Source organism: Heptranchias perlo, chromosome 1, assembly GCF_035084215.1.
Source record: "Heptranchias perlo isolate sHepPer1 chromosome 1, sHepPer1.hap1, whole genome shotgun sequence".
Classification (NCBI taxonomy): domain Eukaryota; kingdom Metazoa; phylum Chordata; class Chondrichthyes; order Hexanchiformes; family Hexanchidae; genus Heptranchias; species Heptranchias perlo.
This window is the reverse complement of record NC_090325.1, coordinates 26,910,345-26,932,971: the sequence shown is the minus strand read 5'-3', so window position 1 is coordinate 26,932,971 and position 22,627 is coordinate 26,910,345. Positions and strand designations below refer to the sequence as shown.

Sequence of the window (22,627 nt, the reverse complement as noted above, 5' to 3'; positions counted from 1 at the left end):
ATGTTCTGACCAATTGTTCTAGAGAACTGTTCTGAACACAATCTCGAAATTCATTGCCTTTGCCACTTAAGCTGTTCTGTTTCTCTTTGTTTATGAAAAATTAGAATCTCTGATTATAACCACATTGTTTTTGTTACATGCTTCCCTCATTTGAATATTTATACACCCCCCAGTACATGACTACCATCATGAGGTCTGTAGACACATCCTACCAATATCTTGCATCCTTTGCTGTTCCTTAACTGTACCCATAATGTTTCCATTGCCTGATCACCCTTCCTGAAATTCTTTCTACTGCTATACTGTAATTGTGTCTTTTACCAATATTACTACACTAACTCCTTTCTCAATTTCCCTGTCTTTTCTAAGGATCCTATAACCTGGAATATTAGCACGGCTTTAAGCTGAATTTTTGCATCTAACTTAATTATTTTATTTTTTACAGTTTTGACGGCCTTGACAAAGGATTGCCTACAAAGTGCCCCAAGAGAGGATTATGTGTCTATGTTTTCTTTCATACGTGCTAGTCCCCCTTGCTCTACGATGTCAAGGGCTTCTTGTCTATTCACATCAAATAACCTATCCAACTGGACAGAATCTAATCCCTTCATTATTCTAAAAACCTCAGTCATATCTCTTCTCATCCTGGATTTTTCTGATCAAAGTAGCCCCACCTTATCCAGCCCATTCTGATAACGATCAGCCCTAAGACTGGATATCATTTTGGTCACCCTCCTTTATTCCTTTTTTCAGGACCTCATAAGTCCACCATTATATGGTGATCAAAACTGGCCGAAGTACTCTCGATGTGGCCATATCAAGACCTTGTAATATTTACACTATTCTTTGTTTTATATTGTACTGTGCTAGAAATAAAACCTAAAACTCTGCTTTTCCAATCGCCAAGTCACCCAAGTCCCTCTCCTGCTCCATACCATTTAGCGGTTACTCCTTCTTTGTATGCACGTGACTGGAGTCTCCCAGCCCCAAATGCAAAACAATAGCCTTGGATCAGTGGTAGCACTCTTGCCTCAGAGTCAGAAGGTTGTGGGGCCAAGCCCCATTCCGGAGACTTGAGTACATAATCCAAGCTGACACTTCAGCGTAGACACTTCTGTTGTCCAACTGGGACTGCCTTCACCTGGTTCCATTCCTTTCAATCCTGTCGTAGCCAGAGAATCTCCTGAAATGGCTTCTCTTCCTGCTCCCGCACTGTTACCTCTAGAGTCCCCCAAGGATCTTTCCTTGGCCCTCTCCTATTTCTCATCTATGTGCTGTCCCTTGGCAACATCATCCGAAAACACAATGTCAGGTTCCACATGTATGCTGACGACATCAAGCTTCACTTCACCATCACCTCTCCCGACCCCTCCACTGCCTCTAATTTGTCACGCTGCTTGTCCGACAGCTAGTATTGGATGAGCAGAAATGTCCTCCAATTAAATATTGGCAAGACTGAAGACATTGTCTTCGGTCCTCGCTACAAATTCTGTTCCCTAGCCACCAACTCCATCTGTCTCTCTGGCCATTGTCTGAGGCTGAATCAGACTGTTCGCAACCGTGGCATCCTATTTGAACCTGAGCTGAGCTTCTGACTCTATATACTCTCCATCACCAAGACCCCGTCTACTTCCACCTCCGTAACATTGCCCGTCTCTGCCCCTGCTTCAGCTCATCTGCTGCTGAAATCTTCACCTATGCTTTTGTAACCTGTAGACTCGACTATTCCAATGCACTCCTCCCACCTTGCACCCTCCATAAACTTGAGCTTGTTCAAAACTCTGCTGCCCGCATCCTAACTCGCACCAAGTCCCGTTCATCCATCACCCCTACATTGGCTCCCGGTCCAGCAACACCTCGCTTTTAAAATTCTCATCCTTGTTTTCAAATCCCTCCCTACCTCACCTAACCTCTTCAGCCTTACAACCCTCCGAGATCTCTGCGCTCCTCCAATTATGGCCTCTTGTGCATCCCTAATTTTCATCACTTGACCATTGGTGGCCCTGCCTTGGCCCTAAGCTCTGCAATTCCCTCCCTAAACCTCTGCGCCTCTCTTTTTAAGACGCTCCTTGAAACCTAACTCTTTTTCACCTCTCCCAATATCTCCTTACGTGGCTCGGTTAAATTTTGTTTGATAATGCTGCTGTGACTTGGGACATTTTACAATGTTAAAGGCGCTATATAAATGCAAGTTGTTTGTTGTTGAGGGAATACTGCACTGTCAGAGGTGCTGAATTTTGGATGAGACGTTATACTGAGGGCCTGTATGCCCTCTTGGTTGATGTGACAGATCCCATGGCACTATGTGAAGAAAAGCAGGGGAGTTCTCCCGGTGTCCTGGCCTATATTTATCCCTCGATCAACAACACTAAAACAGATTATCTGCTCATGTATTTCATTGCTGTTTGTGGGACATTGCTGTGTGCAAATTGGCTGCCGCATTTCCCTACATTACAACAGTGGCTACACTTCAAAAAAGTACTTAATTTGTTGTAAAGCACTTTGGGATGTCCTGTGGTCATGAAAGCGCTATATAAATGCAAGTCCTTTCCCTCTAATGCATTTGTCTATATTGACTGACATTTGCCCCACACGGGCCCATTATCCTGACTTACCTCACTAAATTGTTCTGTAATTTGTATATTTGATCTAAATTCTGAATCCAGTGCAGATTTTTGAGTCATCTGCAAACTTGAGAATAGTTCCATTGATTTCCTCAACCAAATCACTTATAAAGATGAAGAACAGCAATGAATTTAACATTGCAGTGCTCCACTCTACACGTAATCTGGCTCCATTCAAATCTATTCCCATTAATGATGACTACCTATGAGATTGCAACCAGTTTACTATCCACCATAATACCTGATCGCCAATTCCATATGATGAAATCTTTCCCAAAAGCCATCTACACGGTACTATACTGAAGATTTTCTGGAAATCAGTGCATACGACGTGACTTGGACTGCCACCATCCATTAATTTGGTGCTTCCTCAAAAAACTCTCAATCTGGTTCATGAGGCAGGGCCTCCATTACGAAAGCCATACTGGGATTCTCTACTAACTGACAACCTCTCCAGATGAACATAAATCACATGTTTTAAATATCTTCTTGCATCTTTCCAACAACTGACTTCAACCTTTAGGACTATAATTCCCAGGGTCTGATCTTTTTGCCACCTTAAGTAATGGGACTACATAAGCTTCCCTTCAGTTCATTGGAGGTAGTCCAAACTTCAATGAGCTATTAAATATATGAGCCAGTTGCTCACATAGTACATCACCCATTTCCTTCAGTACTCCAGGAGTAAACTATATCAAAACCTGGAAGGGTAGTGAACAGTGAGAAGGATAGTGATAGACTTCAAGAGGGTATAGACATGCTGGTGGCATGGGCGGGCACATGGCAGATGAAGTTTAACGCGGAAAAATGCAAGGTGATGCATTTCGGGAGGAAAAATGAGAGGCAATATAAACTAGAGGGCACAATTCTAAAAGGGGTAGAGGAACAGAGGGATCTGGGGGTATATGTGCACAAATCGTTGAAGGTGGCAGGGCAGGTGGAGAAAGCAGTTAAAAAAGCATACAGGGACCTGGGCTTTATAAATAGAGGCACAGAATACAAAAGCAAGGAAGTCATGATGAACCTTTATAAAACACTGGTTCTACAACAACTGGAGTATTTTGTCCACAATAGGACTGCACTTTAGGAAGAATATGAAGGCCTTAGAGAAGGTGCAGAGGAGATTTATTAGAATGATTCCAGGGATGAGGGACTTAAATTATGTGGATAGACTGGAGAAGCTGTGGTGGTTCTCCTTGGAACAGAGAAGGTTGAGAGGAGATTTGATAGAGGTATTCAAAATCATGAAGGGTCTAGACAGAGTAGATGGAGAGAAACTGTTCCCATTGGCAGAAGGGTCAAGAACCAGAGGACATAGATTTAAGATGATTGGCCAAAGGACCAAAGGTGACATAAGGAAAAACGTTTTTACGCAGCGAGTGGTTATGATCTGGAATTCACTGCCTGAGGGAGTGGTGGAGGCAGATTCAATCATGGCCTTCAAAAAGGAACTGGATAACTACTTGAAACAAAAAAATGTGCAGGGCTATGGGGATAGGGCAGGGTAGTGGGACTAGCTGGATTGCTCTTGCATGGAGTCGGTGCGGACTCGATGGGCTGAATGGCCTCCTTCCGTGCTGTAACCTTTCTATGATTCTAAGTCCAGCAACTGATTAGCCTTGAGTGGCTTAATCCTATCTAAAATAATTTCAGTATTTACTTCTATAGAATCAATTTTAGGAGCACACCTGTTCAGTACTAATGGCACTAGCATCATCTTCAGTAGTGAAAATAGATGCACAGTATCTTTTAGAACTTCAGCCATATTCTGATCCTCTCAAAAGGTCTGTGTGATCCTTAATCATTTTCTGACTTATGACTTTACTGAATTTTGTTTTTACCATCATTACATCTACACCTGCTCATAATCCTTTTCTCTAATGCCTTTTGGCATTTATAAAAGTGTCTTTACTTATTGTCGTAAGTATCATATACTTATCTTCACTCTCTTAATGGTTATTCGCTTTAAACTGAGTTAAATATTTCCTCTTTGAGGATAGTTTTCATTCAGCTATTTAGGTTTCACTTTATTTACCATGTACCCTTCTTTATATCTGAGAAACACACATGGTTTCCATGGCAGAGAAATTCAACTTACTGCTGCCCATTTTGCACCTGTAAAATTAACTGATCTCAGCTAGGCTGCTAGAGTTGTCTTCAGAGCCTCCATGTCCTTGAGCTGGGGATAGGGAATTGATCGCTAACCAATGAATCTTGCTGGATTTGGGTTTGGCTATGATGCCTCATTCGACAAACAGTCCAATGACATTGCTTATCAAAACTTTCAAATGAAGAGTGCCCATTTGAACAAGGTACCAGAGAGTTGAAGTTTTGCATAGAACTGAACCCCAGCACAAGTCACCACCTTCAAGAGGGACAGTGTGGAGGAAGGGGAAGATTATGCATTTTTAAATATCCCAGAATAATTGTACCAGCCTGTAAATGCTTCAGAAGAGCAAATGAACTTGATTCTGATTAACCAAAAAAAAAAATCAATGTTTGAGATTTCTTTTAATTCTAGGATTTCATAAATACCAGTTTCTCAGAGTATACTATGATTACTGGTTTCTAAAATAATGTGTTATTTTTTATTTTGTGTGAATGAATGGAGAAATTGATTATGTAGTGGCAGCATTCTGAAGTTTTAGTGCCGCTGTATGGCCAAAAAATGCATCACACTGAGCAATGCTCGGAAAATGTTTTATTCTGGGTGTGAAATTCAAGGGTATGTATGTGCTGACCTTCCTGTGTGAGATGAGTTTTCTTTCTGTGGAAACTTCAGAGTCATATTTGACAGTAAAAGGACAAAAGAAAATTGCCCTTTAGTAGCATTTGCGTGGACTGATAACTGTAATCATTCATCTGATTCTGTAGTAAATTCCAGGGATGGGGGACTTTAGTTACATGGATAGACTGGAGAAGCTGGGGTTGTTCTCCTTGGAACAGAGAAGGTTGAGAGGAGATTTGATCGAGGTATTCAAAATCATGAAGGGTCTAGACAGAGTAGATAGAGAGAAACTATTCCAATTGGCAGAAGGATCAAGAACCAGTGGACATAGTTTTAAGGTGATTGACAAAAGAACCAAAGGTGACATGAGGAAAAACTTATTTACACAGCGAGTGGTTATGATCTGGAATTCACTGCCAGAGGGGGTGGTGGAGGCAGATTCAATCATTGCTTTCAAAAGGGAACTGGATATGTACTTGAAAGGAAAAAATCTGCAGGGCTACGGGGATAGGGTGGGGTAGTGGGACCAGCTGGATTGCTCTTGCATAGAGCCGGTACGGACGCAATGGACCAAATGGCCTCCTTCCGTGCTGTAACCTTTCTATGATTCCATATGCACACTTTTTTCTTTCAAGTATGTTAAATAATATTTTATAAAATCATAAGTTTCAATATTCAAGAGCATAATTAAACTATATTAAAGCAGTGCTCCTAACAGTTAAGTAAGTTGGCAGTGGATTTTAAATTTGACACATTCCTCGTGCTAATCTTCAAATTTTTCCATGGCCTTAATCCACCCTACCTCTGCAACCTCCTCCAGACTTGCTTTCCCTTTGCATCCTTTGGTCTTACATCTCTGGCCTTCTGTACACTTCCCCAACCCTTTCTTTGCCCCACCATTGGTGGTAGAGCTCGCTGAAATTCCATCCCTAAAGTCCTCTGCCTCTTCACTTTCCTCCTTAAAACCCAGCTTTTCAACCAAGCCTTCAGCCACTCTTCATAAACTCTCTCCCCTGGCTCGGCACTTTGTTCCTCTTGGTGCTATTTTTAAAAATGCTATGTGACATTATTTTAAATGTGCCATGTAAGTGCAAGTTTTGTTTATTTGAAATTTTAAAATAATAAATGGCTCGAGTCAAATGCAGTTAATGTTTATGTGCTACTCATGCACTAATTTATTGCATGCTGCATAACAAGAACCAGAATCAATAACCATTTAATGAATTGAGTACTGATTAGCTCTTTTAGGTCTCTATCATCTTTGTGGGTTAGGGCTGTGACTATGACTGGAATTTTCTCCTAGAGACAACCAGGGAATAAGGTTTGAGCTCTTTTTTGGAACAGTGAAAAGTATATAGACACTTTTTTTTGTTTCCCCATTGTGTTTCTTTTTCAATTTTCTCATCTTTTCTCCATTCCTGAAAGCACCAACTTTTGCTGAAATATGGTTCCATGGCCATATTTCATTGTGAGCCAGGATAGTGATCCATGTGGTGGTGGTGGGGCGGGGGAGGTTTCACAGATGAACCTGATCTTGTTCTGGTCTGATGTCCTTAGGTACACGTAGCTTCCACCAGGGATTGCTTGATTTCACAGTGTTCAGCTCCATTCGTAATTCCTTTGGTAATTAAGCAATCCATGCCGGCCTATAGCATGACGTGGATAAAATCGATATTTGGGCTGACAAGTAGCAGGTAACATTCACATCATAGAGTTATAGAGTTATACAGCACGGATAGAGGCCCTTCGGCCCATCGTGTCCGCGCCGGCCATCAAGCCCTGTCTACTCTAATCCCATATTCCAGCATTTGGTCCGTAGCCTTATATGCTATGGCATTTCAAGTGCTCATCCAAATGCTTCTTGAATGTTGTGAGGGTTCCTGCCTCCACAACCCTTTCAGGCAGTGAGTTCCAGACTCCAACCACCCTCTGGGTGAAAAAGTTCTTTCTCAAATCCCCTCTAAACCTCCCGCCTTTTACCTTGAATCTATGTCCCCTTGTTATAGAACCCTCAACGAAGGGAAAAAGCTCCTTAGTATCCATCCTATCTGTGCCCCTCATAATTTTGTACACCTCAATCATGTCCCCCCTCAGCCTCCTCTGCTCCAAGGAAAACAAACCCAATCTTCCCAGTCTCTCTTCATAGCTGAAGCGCTCCAGCCCTGGTAACATCCTGGTGAATCTCCTCTGCACCCTCTCCAAAGCGATCACATCCTTCCTGTAGTGTGGCGACCAGAACTGCACACAGTACTCCAGCTGTGGCCTAACCAGTGTTTTATACAGCTCCATCATAACCTCCTTGCTCTTATATTCTATGCCTCGGCTAATAAAGGCAAGTATCCCATATGCCTTCTTTACCACCTTATCTACCTGTTCCGCCGCCTTCAGGGATCTGTGAACTTGCACACCAAGATCCCTCTGACCCTCTGTCTTGCCTAGGGTCCTCCCATTCATTGTGTATTCCCTTGCCTTGTTAGTCCCTCCAAAGTGCATCACCTCGCACTTTTCCGGGTTAAATTCCATTTGCCACTGTTCCGCCCATCTGACCAACCCATCTATATCGTCCTGCAGACTGAGGCTATCCTCCTCGCTATTTACCACCCTACCAATTTTTGTATCATCAGCGAACTTACTGATCATACCTTTTACATTCATATCCAAGTCATTAATGTAGACCACAAACAGCAAGGGACCCAGCACCGATCCCTGTGGTACCCCACTGGCCACAGGCTTCCAGTCACAAAAACAACCTTCGACCATCACCCTCTGCCTTCTGCCACTAAGCCAGTTTTGTATCCAAAGTGCCAAGGCACCCTGGATTCCATGGGCTCGTACCTTCTTGACCAGTCTCCTGTGCGGGACTTTATCGAAGGCCTTACTGAAATCCATGTATACCACATCCACTGCGTTACCCTCATCCACACGCCTAGTCACCCCCTCAAAAAATTCAATCAAATTAGTCAGACATGATCTTCCCTTGACAAAGCCATGTTGACTATCCCTGATTAATCCTTGCTTCTCCAAGTGGAGACTAATTTTGTCCTTCAGAATTTTTTCCAATAATTTTCCTACCACTGATGTTAGGCTCACTGGCCTGTAGTTCCCCGGTTTTTCCCTACTCCCCTTCTTGAATAATGGTACTACACTAGCGGTTCTCCAGTCCTCTGGCACATCCCCTGTGGCCAGAGAGGTTCTGAATATATGTGTTAGAGCCCCCGCAATCTCCTCCTTTGCCTCACAGTAGCCTGGGATACATTTCGTCCGGGCCTGGGGATTTATCCATTTTTAGGCCTGCTAAAACCGCCAATACCTCCTCCCGCTTGATGTTAATATGTTCGAGTATATCACAGTCCCCCTGCCGTATTTCTATGTCTACATCGTCCTTCTCCATAGTGAAAACAGATGCAAAAAATTCATTTAGAACCCCTCCTACATCTGCCGGCTCCACACACAGATTGCCATTTTTGTCCCTAATGGGCCCTATTTTTTCCCTGGTCATCCTCTTACCCTTAATATACTTATAAAACATCTTAGGATTTTCCTTTATTTTGCTCGCCAGTGTTATTTCATGGCCCCTCCTTGATCTCCTAATTTCTTTTTTAAGTATCCCCCTGCACTTTTTGTACTCCTCTAGGGCTTCCTCCGTCTTTAGCCTTTTGTATCTGCCAAAAGCCCTCTTTTTTTCCTAATCCATTCTCGTATATCCCCTGACATCCAAGGTTCCCTGGAGTTCTTGGAACCACCCTTGACCTTTACGGGAACATGTTGCCATTGTATGGTCTCAATCTCCCTTCTGAAAGACTCCCATTGCTCCGATGCGGATTTTCCTACAAGCAGCTGATCCCAGTCCATTTTGGCCAGATCCTGCCTTATCCTATTAAAATCGGCCTTCCCCCAATTTAGAACCTTTATTTCCAGCCCCTCCCTATCCTTTTCCATTACCACCTTAAATCTCACCGAATTATGGTCACTGTCACCAAAGTGCTCACCTACTAGCACTTCTTCCACTTGGCCGGCCACATTCCCTAGAATTAGGTCCAGTACCGCCCCCTCTCTTGTAGGACTTTCTACATGCTGGCTCAAAAAGCTCTCCTGGATGCACGTTAAGAATTTTGTACCCTCTAAGCCTTTTACACTCTGGGTATCCCAGTTAATATTGGGGAAGTTGAAATCCCCCACTATTATTACCCTATTATTTGCACAATTTTCTGAGATTTGCCTACATATCTGTTCCTCTATCTCCCCCTGACTGGGGGCCTAAAGTACACTCCCATCAAAGTGCTTGCCCCCTTTTTGTTTTTAAGATCCACCCATATGGCCTCATTAGAGGAACCTGCTAATATATCATCCCTCCTTATGGCAGTAATTGATTCTTTAATTAATATTGCGACCCCCCCTCCTCTTATACCTCCCCCTCTGTCTCGCCTGAAGATTCTGTACCCCGGAATATTGAGCTGCCAGTCTTGCCCCTCCCTCAACCATGTCTCTGTGACAGCAACAATATCATACTCCCATGTGTTTATCAACACCTTCAGTTCATCCACCTTATTCGCAAGACTCCTTGCATTAAAATAGATGCCATCCAGCCTTGCCCTCACATATTTGCCCTGTCTTCCAAGCTGACTTGTTTTTTTTCTCTATATTTGGCTGCACATCACCCCCTATTGTAGCTCCACTCTGTATCCCATCCCCCTGCCAAGTTAGTTTAAACCCCCCCCAACAGTGCTAGCAAACCTCCCCGCAAGGATATTTGTCCCGCTCTGGTTCAGGTGCAACCCGTCCGACTTGTACAAGTCCCACCTGCCCCAGAAGCAGGTGATCCAGGAAGCTGAAACCCTCCCTCCTGCACCAACTCTTTAGCCACACATTCATCTGTTCTATCCTCCTATTTCTATACTCACTAGCCCGTGGCACTGGGAGTAATCCAGAGATTACAACCTTTGAGGTCCTGCTCTTTAATCTGCTACCTAGCTCCCTAAATTCTTGATGCAGGACCTCGTCTCCCTTCCTACCTATGTCATTGGTCCCAATGTGGACCACGACCTCTGCCTGCTCACCCTCCCCCTTGAGAATGCCCTGTCGCCGCTCAGTGACATCCATGACCCTGGCACCAGGGAGGCAACAAACCATCCTGGAGTCACGTTTACGGCCACAGAAACGCCTGTCTGTTCCCCTTACGATAGAATCCCCTACCACTATAGCTCTTCCACTCTTTTTCCTCCCAGCCTGTGCAGCAGAGCTACCCCTGGTGCCAGGAAGTTGGCTGCTGCTGCCTTCCCCTGATAAGTCATCCCCCTCAACAATATCCAAAGCGGTATATTTGTTTGAGAGGGGGACGGCCACAGGGGACCCCTGCACTGCCTGCCTGCTCCTCTTACTCTGCCTGGTGGTCACCCAATTGCTTCCTGCCTGTACAACCTTTACCTGCGGTGTGACCATCTCACTAAACGTGCTATCCACGACATTCTCAGCATCGCGAATGCTCCTTAATGAATCCATCCGCAGCTCCAGTGCCGCAATGCGGTTTGTCAGTAGCTGCAGCTGGATACATTTCCCGCACACATGGTAGTCAGGGACACCGGAAGGGTCCCTGATTTCCCACATAGAGCAGGAAGAGCATAACACGGGGCTGGGCTGTCCTTACCCTTTAACTAATGAATTCAAATTAAATGAATCCCACCAATTTCACTTCAATTAAAAGGTATACTCAAGGGCCCTTGCTGAACAGCAGTCCCCCACTACACAACAGAGACCCAAGAATCCACAAACTCTAACCTTAGACAAATTCAGCAGGAAAATACTCACCAGCCAATCACTTACCTCTTCCTTGGTGACATCCCACTTGGATTACTTTTTGCTTCTTATTTATCTTAGGTCCAGGAGTTAAGTCCCTGTGATGTCGCACAGTAGTTGTCTCTTGGTGCAGGTCTGCTGCTGATTTTATTCCACAATCTCAGTCTTCTACTCTAAGGTCCACTACCGCTCTGCAGGCAAAGCAGCACCTCCTTCCCCCAACTGCCACACTTATCGAACTCTCAGCACACCGTGCGGTCCACACTGACAGGCCCCCATATTTCTGCAGTTGAGACTCAGATGAGTCAAGTACCAGTTGAATCTAGCTAACCAATTAACTTGCTACAGCAGCTCTCTGCTGAAGCCTGACAGAAACTTAGAAATTTAAACTTTTAAATTGACCTTAAACAGTTGAAGCAATATGCACTAGATTTAAAGAGATTAACCCTTAAACTCCCACACTTACCGAACTCTCAGCACACTGTGTAATGCCAGGTGGTGACTATCTTAAACAAGAGAAAACCCAGCCATCTCCCCTTGATGTGTCAGCCTTGGCTCAGTGCAAGCACTCTCATGCAACCAGTTTATATTGAGTTACATTGAGTCTGCAGCACAAAAACTGGCCATTCGGCCCAACTGGTCTATGCCGGCATTTATGCTCCACACGAACCACCTCCCTCCATCTAATCTTATCAGCTTACTCTTCTATTCCTTTCTCCCTCGTGCTGATCTAGCATCCCCTTAAATGCATCTATACAATTTGCCTCAACTTCTCCCTGTGGTAGTGCATTGCACATTCTTACCACTCTTTAGGTTAAAGAAAAAGTTTTTCCTGAATTCCCTATTAGATTTATTAGTGACTATCTTATATTGATGACCTCTTGTGGACTCCCCCACAAGTGGAAAGATTTTCTCTCCGTCTATCCTATTAACCCCTTTAATTATCTTAAAGACTTCTATCAGGTCACCCCTCAGCCTTCTCTATTTGAGAGAAAAGATCTCCAGCCTGTTTAGTCTTTCCTCATTAATATATCTTCTCAGTTCTGGTATCATTCTTGTGAATCTTCTTTGCCCCTTCTCCAATATGGAGACCAGAGCTATACACAGTACTCCAAGTGTGATCTAACCACGGTTCTATACAAGTTTAACATAACTTCTCTGCTTTTCAATTCTAACCCTCTAGAAATGAACCTCAGTGCTTAGTTTGCCTTTTTTATGATCTTATTAACCTGTTTTGCTACTTTTGGTGAATTGTGTATCTGTACCCTGAGATTCATGATTACATGATCTCTCTGTGGGCAAGAATGTGTAAGATCCTGGGTAAGGAGTTCCAGCAGTATCTTCCTGTTGTTATGGGATTACTGATGAACACTGCGTTAATTACATATGAACACACGAATTAAGAGCAGGAGTAGGCCATTCGGCCCCTCGAGCCTGATCTGCCATTTGATAAGATCATGGTTGATCTGATTGTGACCTCAACCCTACTTTCCCATCTATCGACTATAACCTTTGGGTCCCTTGTTAATCGAGAATCTATTTGACTCCTCCTTAAAAATATTCAATGACCCTGGCTCCATCGCTCTCTGGGGAAGGGAGTTCCACAGACTCACGACCCTCAGAGAAAAAATTTCTCCTCATCTCTGTCTTAAATGGGAGACCCCTTATTTTTAAACCGTGGCCCCTAGTTCTGGTCTCTCCCACAAGGGGAAACGTCCTCTCAGCATCTACCCCTTCAAGTCCCCTCAGGATCTTATATGTTTCACTAAGATCACCTCTCATTCTTCTAAACTCCAATGTATACAGGCCCAACTTGTCCAACCTTTCCTCATAAGATAACCATCTCATCATCACAGGAATCAGTTGAGCGAACCTTCTCTGAACCGCCTCCAAATCAATTATGTCCTTTCTTAAATAAGGAGACCAAAACTGCACACAGTATTCTAGATGTGGTCTCAACAGTGCCCTATACAACTGTAGTAAAACATCTCTACTCCATTCCCCTTGCAATAAATTACAACAGCCCATTTGCCTTCCTCTTGCTGTACCTGCATACTAACTTTTTGTGATTCATGATCCCTCTGTGCCTCAGTTCTGCAATCTCTCTCCATTTAAATAATATACTGCTTTTCTATTCCTCCTGCCAAAGTGGACAAGTTCACATTTTCCTACATGATATTCCATCTGCCAAATTTTTGCCCACTCACTTAACCTATCTATATCCCTTTTCAGACTCCTTATGTCCTCTTCACAACTTACTTTCCTACCTACTTTTGTGTCATCAGCAAATTTAGCAACCATACATTCGGTCCCTTCATCCAAGTCATTGACATAGATTGTAAATAGTTGAAATCCAAGCACTGATCCCTGTGGCACTCCACTCGTTACATCTTGGCAACCTGAAAATGACCCATTTATGCCTACTCTCTTTTTCCTGTTAGCTAACCAATCCTTTATCCATGCTAATATGTTACTCCCTACACCATGAGCTCTTATTTTGTGCGGCACCTTGTCAAAAGCCTTCTGCAAATCCAAGTACACCACATCCATATACTTTATCCACGTTGCTTGTTACTTCCTCAAAGAACTCTAATAAATTAGTCAAACACGATTTCCCTTTCACAAAGCCGTGTAGACTCTGCCTGATTGCACTGAGATTTTCTAAGTGCCCTGCTATAACCCCCTTAATAATAGATTCTAGCATTTTCCCTATGACATATGTTAAGCTAACTGGCCTGTAATTTCCTGCTTTCTGTCTCCCTCTTTTCTTGAATAGAGGAGTTACATTCGCTATTTTCCAATCTGATGGGACCCTTCCAGAATCTAGGGAATTTTGGAAAGTTAATACCAATGCATCTACTATTTCTGCAGCCACTTCTTTTAAGACCCTAGGATGAAGTCTGTCAAGACCTGGGGATTTGTCAGCTTTTAGTTCTAATATTTTTTTCAAAACCCTTTCCCTGGTGATTGTAAATGTTTTAAGTTCCTCCCTCCCTTTCACTTCTTGATTCACAATTATTTCTGGCATGTTATTTGTATCCTCTACAGTGAGGATGGATGCAAAATATCTGTTCAATTCATCTGCCATTTCTTTATTCTCCATTATTAATTCCCCAGACTCTCTCTCTGGAGGGCCAATGCTCACTTTACTTACTCTTTTCCTTTTTAAATACCTGTAGAAACTCTTACTATCTGTTTTTATTTTTCTAGCTATCTTTCTCTCGTACTCTAATTTCTCCCTCGTTATTATTCTTTTAGTCATTCTTTGCTGTTTTTTATATTCTGTCCAATCTTCTGACCTGTCACTAATCTTTGTGGAATTGTATGCTTTTTCTTTCAATTTGATACTATCTTTAACTTCCTTAGTCAGCCACGGATGGTACGTCCTTCCCCTAGAATCTGTCTTTCTCACTGAAATGTATCTTTGCTGAGTGTTATGAAATATCTCATTAAATGTCTGCCATTGCATCTGTACTGACCTATCCCTTAACCTAATTTCCCAGTTCACTTTAGCCAGCTCTGTCTTCATGCCCTCATAATTGCCCTTATTTAAGTTTAAAACACCAGTCTTAGACTTACTCTTCTCTCCCTCAAACTGAATGCAAAATTCAATCATATTGTGATCACTGCTACCTAGAGGCTCCTTTACAATGAGGTCATTAATTAATCCTGTCTCATTACACATTACCAGATCTAGAATAGCCTGCTCTCTGGTTGGCTCTAAAATGTGCTGCTCTAAGAAACTGTCCTGAAAGCACTCTATGAACTCATCTTCCAGGCTACCTTTGCCAATCAGATTCTTCCAATGTATATGTAAATTAAAATCACCCATGATTATCGCTGTTCCTTTCTCACAAGCCCCCATTATTTCTTCCTGTATACCTTGTCCTACAGTGTGGTTACTGTTCGGGGGCCTATAAACTACTCCCACAAGTGACTTCTTGCCTTTACTATTTCTTAGCTCTACCCAAACTGATTCTACATCTTGGTCTTTAGAACTAAGGTCATTTCTCTCTATTATACTCAGGTCATCCTTAATTGACAGAGCTACCCCTCCACCTTTTCCTAGCTTCCTGTCCTTCCGAAATGTCAAGTACCCTTGAATATTCAGGTTCCAGCCTTTGTCATCTTACAGCCATGTCTCTGTAATGGCTATCAGATCGTACATATTTATTTCTATTTGAGCTGTCAATTCATCCATTTTGATAGGAATGCTACGCGCATTCAGATATAAAGCCTTTAGAGCTGTCTTTTTACTATTTTTGCAACAGCTAGCCATATCTGCTGGCGCACTGTTAAGTGTCTTAAACCTGAAGTGTCCCTCCTGGACACACAAGATATGGAGAACATGAGTGAGGGTGACAGCTGGGAATTTGTAAACCTTGGTGATCAGTGGAGCTTTGGAATTAACACTGCAGGGTTAGAGAAGAAACCAACAGCTTGTCAACAGCTCTACCCCATTTAGACTCTTATAATCCAATCAATATGTGGCTTCCTTATTCTTTCTACCAAAATGCACCACCTCACACTTATCTATATTGAAATTCATTTTCCAATTACTCGCCCATTCTGCAACTTTATTAATGTCTTCTTGTATTTTGACGCATTTTTCCTTTGTATTAACTACACCCCCCCAATTTTGTGTCGAGTGCAAATTTTGAAATTGTACTTCCGATTCCCGAGTCCAAATCGTTAATATAAATTGTGAACAACAATGGTCCCAGCACCGATCCCTGTGGAACACCACTTCTCACCTTTTGCAGGTCTGAGTAGCTACCCTTAACCCCTACTCTCTGTTTTCTGTTTTGTAGCCAGCTTGCTATCCATTCTGCATTTTTTTCTTTAAATGCAGCAAATGTAAAACATTAGGGCAGTTTTAACTTGTAACTCAAATTATGGGTGTCACTGTGGCTCAGTGGTAGCACTCTCGCCTCTGAGTCAGAGATTGTGGGTTCACATTGCACTCCAGAGACTTGAACATCTAATCTAAGCTAATACTTCTGTGCAGTTCTGAGGGAGTTCTGTACTGTTGGAGGTGCTGTCTTTGAAATGAGATGTTAAACCGAGGCTCCGTTTGCACTCTCGGGTTGATGTAAAAGATCCGACGGCACTATTCAAAGAAGAGCAGGGGAGTTGGAGTTCTTGTGTTCTGGCAAATGGTTACCCTTCAATCAACACCTAATGATTTATTTCATTACTGTTCATATGTATGCAAATTGTAAAATTGGCTCCCAACATCAACATTTTGGGGGTCACCATTTCCCAGAAGCTGAACTAGTCCAGCCATATCAATGCTGTGGCTACAAAAACAGGGCAGAAGCTGAGAACTCTGCAAAGAATCTCTCACCTCTTGATCGTTCAAAATCTATCCACCATCTACCTGGCTCATCAGGAGTGTGATAGACTACTTACTACTTGCTTGGATGAGTGCAGCGACAACAACACTCAAGCTCAAAGCAGATTGATTGATCGGTGCTCCTGCAACATGGGCAGGGTTTTCTGCTGTACGCTCAATAGCCTGTGATTTTACAGTCCATTAAAAGAAAGGGGGAAAATCGGAGGATGCTGAATGCAGGTACAAATCCCTGCCCATATCTCCCAAATCAGGTTTACAGTAGTGGCAGAGAAGCTTGCTACTTTGACCACTCAAGCCTCTCAGCTGAAGAAAGGAATTGGAGTGCAAATATTACAGGTACAAAAAGTGCTGTAAAAATTGTTGCCACGTTTTTTGTTCTGAACTATCAGGAGATTTAATTGGTTTCTATGAGAAGATGTTGTTAGAGTTTTTATTCAACATTGCTGAGCTACACTGAGACCTGGTTTGGTGTTTCATGATTTCCCTAAATTTACCCTTACTTTCAAATCAGGCAAACAGCAGTTAGTTTAAAAAATTAATGCTGTGCATTCTTGACCGTGCAGGATCTGAAGAACTCAAGTGCCCATTGTCTTGAAACCACAGCTTTTTACTGTTCAAGTGAATAAAGCTCAGTGATTTTATAGTTTTTAAATGTTTTTTTTTATTTTTGTGAGACTAATCAAATATACTGTCGTCTTCAGAAATCCTTGAATCTGGCTTTAGCCAAAAATAGTCGGTCTTTTGCATCTGTGTAACTTTATTCCTTTTCTTCACAACCGGATCCATGGTACCTTTCTTCTACTGGGAACATAGGAACAGGAGTAGGCCATTCAGCCCCTCATGCCTGCTCCGCCATTTGATAAGATCATGGCTGATCTGTGATCTAACTCCATATACCTGCCTTTGGCCCATATCCTTTAATACCTTTTGGTTGCCAAAAAGCTATCTATCTCCGATTTAAATTTAGCAATTGAGCTAGTATCAATTGCCGTTTGCGGAATCGAGTTCCAAACTTCTACAACCCTTTGTGTGTAGAAATGTTTTCTAATCTCGCTCCTGAAAGGTCTGGCTCTAATTTTTAGACTCTGCCCCCTACTCCTAGAATCCCCAACCAGCAGAAATAGTTTCTCTCTATCCACCCTATCCGTTCCCCTTAACATCTTATAAACTTCGATCAGATCGCCCCTTAACCTTCGAAACTCGAGAGAATACAACCCCAATTTGTGTAATCTCTCCTCGTAACTCAACCCTTGAAGTCTGGGTATCATTCTAGTAAACCTACGCTGCACTCCCTCCAAGGCCAATATGTCCTTCCGAAGGTGCGGTGCCCCGAACTGCTCACAGTACCAGGTTAATGGATTTTAGACCCCTGTAGAAAAGGTTTTGCTATTTAATATAGTTCAGAATATTATTTGGAAGAGAGGGACACATCAGTTAGGAGATTGAATCAGAAAAATTGCCTGAATTTTTCAACTGGCAGATTTCATACTATATTGTCCTGTATTAATACGCTAATATAACAGTAATTACTTTGGGATATATTTTCAGGAGCACTTTCTCTCTTCTTTCCTTCTTTCTCTTTCCTTCTTTCTTTGTATTTATTTTGCACTAATATACATTAATTACTTTGGCATATATTTTCAGGAGTACTTTCTTATAAATACATTGTAAAGTTTATATATTATTATCTCCAGTGAGCCTTGACTCAGTGTCAGCCCTGGCTCAGTGGTAGCAATTTTGCATCTGTGTCAGAAGGTCTTGGGTCAAGCCCCAATTCACAAAACCTAGGCTGACACTGCAGTGCAGTACTGAGGGAATGCTGTGTTGTTGGAGGTGTCATTTTGGATGAGGCATTAAACTGAGGTCCAGTCAGGTGGATGTAAAAGATCCCATTGCACTATTCACATCGTTCACCTGAGGAAGGAGGTAGCCTCCGAAAGCTTGTGAATTTAAAATAAAATTGCTGGACTATAACTTGGTGTTGTAAAATTGTTTACAATTGTCAACCCCAGTCCATCACCGGCATCGCCACATCTATTCAAAGAAGAGCAGGGGAGTCCTGCTGGTGCCCTGGCCAATATTTATCCATGAACCAACATCACTAAAAACAGATTATCTCGTCATTGCTGTTTGTGGGACCTTGCTGTGCTCAATTTGGCTGACACCTTTCCTACATTACAACAGTGACTTCATGTCAAAAAGTACTTAATTGGCTGCAAAGCGCTTTGGGACATCCTGAGGTCATGAAAGGTGCTATATAAATGCAAGTCCTTTCCTTTTCCTTCCTTTACAATTGCTGGAGGGCTCCTAATTACCGGTATTCTAAATGCAATGGAGATCCTTTAATGTTAATATGTTCAATATGTGGAATGCTTTTGAATAAAGATACATACAATGGTATTGGCAAAGGTTGGACTAGTAGCTTTAGGTATTCAGTCTGCAGTTCTTTAATTTGGACTAATATTGAACTTTACTGAACTGCCTTGAATTAATTGGCATTTTCATAGTTTTTGCAACTATGTTGTAATAGTTCTGAAACTCTTTCTAGATTTCTGTACTTGATAAATGGTGAGCAGATGCTATACAGTTCCCTTCAGGAACAGAAAATCAGATGCAGTGCATACACGCCATCCAACTGCTGATACTAGGGGAGACCTGTTTACCATCTTAACTCGGGTTATGGTACATGGCATAGAGGGAAGGAAATTTAAACAATAGGAGGAAATTGATTAGTGAAATTCAAATATGCAGAGTTCCCTAAAGCTGCATGATTTCACCACTGGGTGATGAAAGCATTTCATATGAAATATTTCAAACAATTTTTCTCCTGTAAAAATGGTCTTTAAACATTTGATTTTCTTTCTTTTCAGGGTTACTGCCAAGTGATTGTGAGCCATTTGTAAAGGATCTTTGTCTCTACATGTTTTCACGGATTGCTCTCATTCATTGGGATCAAGGTATCAAAATAAAAAGGACAAATTATCTATGAAAGAACTTGATCAGTAGAGGGCAGCAGTTCAACATTAGCTTATTTGGAAGTCTGAAATGATGGTAGTTCAGTAAATCCTTGTTAAAACTGTGTTGGTTATAACACAGTACTTTAAGGACTGGTTTTAACCCAAGCTACAAACGTCATGTGAAACCATAGCATGACAGGTTTCACACATTAGTTAGTCAGAGTAGGAAGACCTACCACTTCGTCTTGTTTTAATACTAGGGATAATAATTCAGAACGTTGCAATATAACTGGACTTTAGTGTGTAAACTAAGTCTTTTTAGAATCCTCATTTCCTTTTGAGTGTTTCTTTTTTGTTTGTTTCTACACTTAAATAGACCTTCACTGTGGAGGACTGTTGAGGAAAATTTGAAGCATATATTGCTGCATTGATTTACTTAATCTTTTCCTGTAGTTAAATTGTCAATGCCTATTGTTTCTAATAATAGCTTGAATAAGATTGTGGTGCACAGTTCAACAGATTTTTTCAGCTTTTGTTCTTGCTCGTCCTTCCTTCAGTCTGTCCTGAAGCAGTGACTCAAGTGGGGTATGGTTCCACAGGCGTCGAAAGCCTCCTGTATCTCACCGAACCGGCCATTTTACATATGTGAGCTAGTTAGTAAATATTGGATAGCCTTTCGGCTGCTGGCCGTATCCTATTGTCACTTGACACATGCAAGGTCATGGGCAGAGATCAGAACAGGAACCCTAGCTGATTTCTATTTTCCTTTCCCTTATCTGGAGACATTGAGGCAAATTATAGCATTTCTACTGCTGCTACAGCTGAGATTAGGTAACATAACATACATCAGGAATCAAACATGGGACCTAAATTCCTTACATTTATGGCTTAGTAGAATGCAGTGCATTCATTCCTGAACCATTGGGGGAGCTGAACTAACAACAGAATAAAAAATATTGAGGATCTTAATGACTATGTGAGTAGAAGTTTGGCCCATATTTTAAGAATATTTATATTTCAGATTTTTCCAGTATGCACAAGAAATGTAATGAATTAGGAAATTATATTCGTTATGGTACAATATTTCCACAGTCACTGGAGGGGAAGGAGGGATGAAAACTGTGGAAAAGGGGGTAGGGAACAGTATTAACAGCAAGCAAAGTGCAGGTTGCTTGCATGTGCTGTCCGTAATTTGGGCAGGGAAGAGGAGATCAAAACCTACAGTACTAACAGAAAATAAACATACAAAATGAGGAAGGGAAGAAATAATTTTTAAAAGCGCACTAAAATAACTTAAAATATCTCTTGCTTGTAAGCTACTAAAACACAAAATTATTTTCAATTTGCTGTGACACATTTCTTTGTATACTACTCATGATATTTTGAATGATATCCACAATGATTTCTCCAAATGACTTTCATTCGGGGTTGGGTGGGGGGAGTATAGCTTGTGAGCATCTCTAATTTTTGTACTTAAAACTTATTTTGTGACCTTCACCATTTCTTTGTGATACTGTTTGACAAATTTGCTTGTTGAACAGATTGCTTCCAAATCACTGCAGTGCTTTTAAGACCTTCCTTAAAGCCCACCTCTTTGACCAAGCTATTGGTCACCCCTCCTAATATCTCCTTCTTTGGCCCGGTATCCATTTTTGTCTGATTATGGTTCGGTGAAGCACCTTGGGATGCTTTTCTATGTTAAAGACACTATATAAATGCAAGTTGTTGTTCTTGTCCTCCTTCAGAAAGTCTTTCTCCACGAACTGGCTCTGATGCTATTTGCTCCACGAAAAAAAACATTTTCTTTGAATAATAGAACATGTTGCTTCAGTTCAGGTCATTTTGAAAATCACTGAATGAATCCTTTCAATACATATAATTTGCAAATAATTAAAACAAAAAAGCCAAGAATTCACCAGATGAAAAGAAATAAAGAAATCATATCACTGGTATTACATTTACATTTTTTAATGTTTCCTTTAGTTTTCTGCAGTGCCTTAGGATCAACATTGAAGGATAAATGTTTTCCTGATCCTGAGAGGAAGGGAGATACAGTGAGAAGTAGGACAGCTGGGCTTTTCCTAGAGCTCTTTCACCCTCTCTGTGTGATGCTGACCTGGTTGAACATGGAGCAAGCTCAGAATGAAGGTCAGCAAATAAATATTGGATAAATGAGTTCCTATCTTAACAGGACCTTGTAATATGAATTTAAATGAAATTTTGATGTTATAGTCTGAAATATATTTTCTGACATGTATGTGTTGCAAAACGTTAAGTCTCAGCCTTTTCAGTCAGGAAATCCTTTATTACAACTGTAAGGGCTAAATTTTTGTCTGTAACACCTGAGCAATTCTGGCTCATCCATTGTGGAACTGCCTGATTTTGATTGAAATCAGTGGAATGAAAATCAGGTGGGGGATCTGATCTTTCTAAAGTAAATGAGGTAGCACAGCTGCCTTTGGAGGCTCCAACATCCCCGAAAGAAGTAGGTTTCACTGGCACCTCCTAGGGTCTTTTCTACAAGAGGTAGAAGCTGTCATTTTTCTGGCAACTGGCAAGCAAAACGGCTCAGCCGCCCATACAGATCAGCAAAGTTGGTCCGTGCAGATATAGATATAAAAGATATATTGTAAAAGATATATTGGGCAGGAACAAATTTACAAGTTGTGAAATAAAAATATCTACAAATATAAATGCTTGCGACATGTATTTTTTACGCTTCTGCTGGGGAAATTTGTCCACAATATTAATGAGCACAAAACGCTCAAACAATATTGTAGAACTGCTTCCTGAAGCAATCCTATAATGCAAGACACATTAGGGATGTGCAGCCAACAGCAGCAACAACAATAGCTGCCGTTGGGCAGCCGATCCAATGCATTTGCTCTGTCGGTCTCTGTTTACAGCAAAACCCACTGAGACTACGTTCTTATGCCATGTGTAAAAACACGAGATCGGCACATGAAGGTCATTCTCCCAAAAACAGGATTACTTAATCTGATGTAAAAGCACACATAAATAAGCCATAACTTTCCATGCATACTAATACTGCTGCTAAGTAAGTGATATTGACAACCACTCCCAGTCCTTTGTTTCGTAAGAATGATCACGCTTGAAACTGTCCAGAACTAGATTTATTGTAAACTTCAGGAAAGACAGTCTAACAAAG

General features: G+C 41.7%; 1 protein-coding gene across 1 annotated transcript in view; it reads left to right on the top strand.

Annotated features, from left to right (window-relative positions):
• Positions 1 to 22,627, top strand: part of ccdc142 (coiled-coil domain containing 142) — a 165,980-nt gene that overhangs the window by 63,117 nt on the left and 80,236 nt on the right. Inside the window, exons 6-7 of the mRNA XM_067982667.1 lie at positions 19,372 to 19,458; positions 21,442 to 21,606. Of these exons, the coding sequence (XP_067838768.1) occupies positions 19,372 to 19,458; positions 21,442 to 21,606 (252 nt within the window). The remainder of the gene's footprint in view (positions 1 to 19,371; positions 19,459 to 21,441; positions 21,607 to 22,627) is intronic.